Genomic DNA, 5400 nt, shown 5'->3' with positions numbered 1-5400 from the left:
AATCCAGATACGGTCGCCGCCGCTAGTGCTTCTTTTGTTCCCTTTCGGTGTTGGCTTCAGTGTCGGCTTTCGGTGAGTTGCAGAGTTCCTCAGCAAAACTCGGCCAGTGATCTTCGAATCGAACTCTCTCTTCTTTAGGTTGATTCTCATCGTCTTTCTTCATTAGTTGAAAACGAAAATCTGTCTTCATCAATTCATTTAACAAAAAGTAATCTTGGAAAATAGGTTCTTTTAATGTGGGTCATATGAAATAGAGGAACAAATTGAAAAGAACAGTTGGGTCTTTGTTTCGATTTGCCCAGTATCTTATTTGGATTTGGTTGCCACTCACTAAGTACCTAGTGATCTCAGACGTTGAATGTAGATTCATTTTTTTGCATCAACAATAAGAAAATGGATTGACTGATTATGGTGAACTGGGTCGCTAGGGACCTGTGATCTAGTTCATTTGAACTACTTTTGCATTTTGATGGCTGGACCAGTGAATTCTGTGATCCGGATCTAGCCTTGAACAAAGAGCACTAAAATGTTCACTCTTAACAAGTTTAGTTTCTTTAACATTTTTATCTTTTTTTTGGGTGGTTATATTCAAGGTACAGTGTCTTGGTGAATCTTGACTGAAGAATCAGTACATGATGGTTTTTGCTACCACCACATAATTTGATGTTTTTCATGGCAGTGTTGATTCAAAATTAATTCGTTCTTCTGGTTATTCACTTGGAAAAGTTAAAACATGTAGCCCCAATTTTAGGAGATTGCTCTTCTTAACTTGTTTCAAGCTTCTGGATGCTTTAGTGAGTCAATCAGGATGTCATTGTTATGCTTATAATTGCCTCTTTTTTCTTCTATCTTTAGAACTACATTGATTATTATATCACTTTTTACAATTGAAGCACTTAGAAATTTTGTTGAATATTTGTTTTTGGTGGCAATGTCTAATAGGTTCTTATACTCCACATATATCTTCAGACGTGCATTACCAATCTGTAATCAATAGCTGGACATGTTGGTACATTCTTATTTTGATTTATTTTGTCATAAATAAAATTTATGCATTGTTATGAACTTCAAATTATCGCACCAGTGTTATATATTGCCATTAGATAATGTTTAAGAACTTTATGTTGAGATTGAAAAAGACTGATTTGTCCATATGAAATAGATTTTTATTAATAATTATAGCCATTTTTTATTTTATCTCAAAAAAAAATTTTTGGGGGCGCTGCCCACGAACCACCGACTATCACACCACCTTTTTTTCTACACCCCTCTTTGCCCCCCCCCCCCCCCCCCCCCCCCCCCCCTCACATGAATCCTAGCTACTACGCCCCTGCCTGCACGGGTTTTGATTTTAACCACCATCTTCACCTTCATCCTCGTTGGGGTTCCATTTTTCTCCTGTCCACTGCCATCACTAGTTTTATGTAGTTTTTGATGTTAGGTTCCTAATCACCTCTCCCTTCTCCCATAGCTTTCAACCAATTTGGCAACTAGGACTAAACACCGATGACCTCAATTCATTCTATGGGAACCATGAATCTCAGAAGCATGAGAGTGGGGCCCATAAACATATATATCCATCAAGTGAACCTTGACCGAGGAATCAGTTTTATGCCACATGACCTGATCTGCTCCCACTTTCAAGAGATAACAACTCAATTAGGCGAACATGGACATTCAATCCTAGCCATCCAATGAACAGCTAGCTGTTCTGCTGGATGGTTAGGATTGAATGTATGATGGAACCTATCCTATTTAAAATGATGGGAGCCGTATTCCAATGAGGCTGAGGAACTCTGCTCTACTCACCTGTCTTCAACCATGGAGCTGTGGTTGCTTCTCTCACTTTTCCTAGCTCTACTTTTCCTTCTCTTTTCAAGGCCCATAGGAAAACAAAAACAGAACCTCCCACCCGGACCAAGAGGTTGGCCTCTTGTGGGCAACCTCTTCCAACTAGGTCCCAAGCCTCATGTCACCCTTGCGAACCTAGCTCGCACCTATGGCCCCCTCATCTCCCTCCGGCTCGGCACTCAGCGCGTCGTCGTCGCCTCCTCACCCTCCGTCGCTTCCCTCATCCTCAAGACTCATGACCCCTCTCTCTCCGGTCGTGCCTTACCCCAAGCTGGTCGAATCCCCGGCTACATCAACTACAGCTTGGTTTGGTCTGATTGCACCGATTCATGGAAGAGACTGAGAACCGTCTGCCGCAATCAGCTGTTCTCAGGCAAGATGCTTCGAGCCGGTGCACATCTCAGGCACCTAAAGGTGGAGGAGTTGGTGAGACACCTTCGCTCCAACGAGGGAAAGGCAACCAACATCCCTGAAGCAGTGTTTGGTACCATCTTCAGTTTGATGGCTGCTTCCACCTTTTCAGACGATGCAGAGGGTGCAATTGGAAGTACCAGCAAGATGAAGCGATTGATTCGGAGGATGATTGAAATAGCAACTGCGCCGAACGTGTCCGACTTCTTTCCGGCGATCTCTGGCCTTGATATTCAGGGATTGTACAGAGAGTCTGAAGCTTGCATCAGGCAAGTATACGATGTATGGGAAGGCATCATTCTGCAGAGGAAGGGTGGAGCGGTGAAGCACCGTGATGATTTTCTAGAGGTCCTGCTTTCTGGTGGATTCAGTGATCTCCAAATCAAAGCGGTGCTTCTGGTAAGTGCCCAATCCTTTTCTCAGTTTGGTGGACGTTTGTTTCTGGCGTCACTGTTTTCTCATGAGATTTTTTTTTTTCCTTTGAAAAAAAATGCGTTTTAGAAAGTATTTTCACCGTTTTTTTTTTTTTTTTTGTTGTTGTTTGTTTGTTTCACCAAACATATAAAAGAGTTAAAATAGAAACAAGTGACATAAAAAACAAAAGGACGTGGGCCTCGCTAATGGAAAAATGAGTGGAAAAGGTGGACACGGATTCCAGAAATATGGTAAAGAGGGTTCCATCATACATCCAAACAATGACTAAACGGTTCTGTTGAATTGTTAGAATTGAATGTACTATGAAACCCATCCTATTTTAAATGATGGATCCATTCTAACGTGAAAAATAGATTCTTTTACGTGAAAAAAAAAAAGTAGGAATGGCAGTGGACCGGGGGAAACGGGCTCCGCCCAGCCCTGCCTCGCCTCACCCAGTTTGGACCCAGAATGAAAGACATAAATTGGGGATAGACTTAAGCTTCCCCCACCCCCTTTGGACTGAGAATGGAGGACATGAAAAAAATAGGGATGGACTTACACTTCCTCCCTCAATCCCCACCTCACCCCGTCCTTGATCCTTCTTTAAAGATGAAAGTGGACCGAAAGGAAATAGGGCCCCACCCCACCTCGCCCTGTTTGGACTGGGGATAAAGGACATGAAGGCAGGGATGAGGCTTAAAATCAAGAGTAGAATTTTGAGACTGAGCGAAAGTGGAGACCTTGTCCCCTGCCCTGATCCAGTGCCATCCCTCAGCTGTGAGACACAACAGCAGATGATGATGGTACCGGTGATTGGTGCAAGTGTGCATTCACATTGCACCCAATTCCAATCCAAGTCTGTAAGTCTCACAAAACATTTTAATAGGGTAACTGAAATGTGTTCACCAACAAAATATGTTTACTAATATGAATCAAGATTTTAATAAGATTTTTTTTCTTACTACTTTCAATGGCCGTCCGGAACAAGGTGCTTGGTTTTATAAAAAACAGACTTAAAATTTTGTTGGACTCGTTAATGTATTGGTTGTTGAATGGGATAGTTGGATGGTAAGATCATCAAGGGGTCTTAGGTTCAAATCTGGCGTGGTTATTCCCCAGCCTGCTTACCCAAAAAAAAAAAAAAACAGCTCTTATGAAGCACACAGTCTTACGATTTTAGCATGAGCAAAGCCTAGGCTGGTAAACTTGCAGTACGATCTATAACAGAGACAAAAGAAAATTTATAGAGACAAAAAGTTACCCGCTGTTTGGAGTTCATGAACTCAAATAAGATTTTGAATGGCAAAATGCCATACTCTATTATCTAAATATGGTAATTTGATCTTTAACTTTTGTGCACAATGCAGGACATGTTTGTTGCTGGTTCGGACACTACAACCAGTGCAATAGAATGGGTAATAGGAGAGCTCATAAAAAAACCAGAGGCATTGGCTAAGCTTCGCGAGGAACTCTCTAATGCATTCAGCAACACTGATACACTGGATTCCATCACGGATTTGAAACTAAAAGAACTTCCTTACCTCCAAGCTTGCTTAAAGGAGACATTTAGATTGCACCCACCTGTGCCATTTCTAGTTCATCGTGCAGTGGAAACGTGCGAAGTTCTCGGCCACACGATCCCAAAAGGCTGCCAGGTGTTGGTGAATCTATGGACAATAGGAAGGGACCCAGCATTCTGGGTTGAGCCCTTCACCTTCATGCCAGAACGCTTCATTGACTCCCCTAATTTGGATTACATGGGTGCTTTTTATGAATACATTCCATTCGGCTCGGGAAGACGAATGTGTCCCGGGTTGCCGCTTGCGACTCGGCTTGTTGAATCAATTGTGGCAGCCTTGGTGCACAACTTCGAGTGGTCACTACCAAATGGAATGGACCCTCGCCAGCTTCCCTTGGAGGAGAGTTTTAGCCTTACACTCCAGAGGGATCACCCACTGGTGCTCATACCCAAGTTTACTGGACACTAGCATTCATAACTAGGGCTAAACTTTCTTTACTATTTTCCTTTAATAATGGCCAAAACTCTTATGCCAACTTATGAGAATTCGCATCTGTCTGCAGTATGGATTTCCATCTTTGATGGTGAATAAATTTTCATATTATAGTACAATAAAGTTATGAGCAATTGGTTCAAGTTATCTTTTGAGCAAACTATGGTCCAAGGAGACACCATTGGTTCAAGTTATCAGAGTGCCAAGAAGCATAGTAGAACCTGAATGAATGAAGTTGAAATGCTTAATGAGATTCCCACATCATCTGTCTTTCTTCTTTTATGTAGTAGTATGCATGGAGATTGCAGGCATTTCTCAAGTCATGTATCATAAACCCCTCTTGTAAAGTTGTGGTTTCTGTTGTCATGTTATTGAGGTGATTGGTAACCTCCTATATTCACCAAACTTCCTTTTATCTTTTTCATTAAAATTTTTCTCTCACAAGAAAATATCTTTGAGCAAACTATGGACCAATTAGATCATAAAGTGAAGACAAGAATACAATTTAATGAGGTGGTAATTGGAGGACTACCCGAAAGTATATCAGATTTGGGCAAAGAAAGTAGTGTGATTGAAATACAAGCCCCCATAATGTCCTCATAGTGAGACGTTTGCACCAAATCTAACCACATGGAAGTGTTCAGCATGGTCAAATTAGCAAAAATCGACTCTTGGTTTGTATTGTTTGGACGTAAAAATATGATTTTTT

General features: G+C 41.6%; 1 protein-coding gene across 1 annotated transcript; it reads left to right on the top strand.

Moving 5' to 3' along the window:
• Positions 1–1787: 1787 nt before the first annotated feature.
• Positions 1788–4814, top strand: LOC149833035 (putative (S)-N-methylcoclaurine 3'-hydroxylase isozyme 2). Its single transcript, XM_090014855.1, has 2 exons — positions 1788–2661; positions 4047–4814. Exons 1-2 carry the CDS (start codon positions 1822–1824, stop codon positions 4665–4667), a joined length of 1461 nt encoding a protein of 486 aa, XP_089870981.1. The 5' UTR covers positions 1788–1821; the 3' UTR covers positions 4668–4814.
• Positions 4815–5400: the final 586 nt, after the last annotated feature.

This window comes from Nuphar pumila, chromosome 7 (genome assembly GCF_984573655.1).
Source record: "Nuphar pumila chromosome 7, dmNupPumi1.hap1.1, whole genome shotgun sequence".
Classification (NCBI taxonomy): domain Eukaryota; kingdom Viridiplantae; phylum Streptophyta; class Magnoliopsida; order Nymphaeales; family Nymphaeaceae; genus Nuphar; species Nuphar pumila.
This window is presented reverse-complemented; position numbering and strand designations above follow the sequence as displayed.

Bases quoted from the DNA above. Each gene is read 5' to 3' on its own strand.
- LOC149833035 (XM_090014855.1), top strand. From the start codon at position 1,822: ATGGAGCTGTGGTTGCTTCTCTCACTTTTCCTAGCTCTACTTTTCCTT. The intron at 2,662-4,046 runs GTAAGTGCCCAA...TGCACAATGCAG, and splicing joins AAATCAAAGCGGTGCTTCTG to GACATGTTTGTTGCTGGTTC.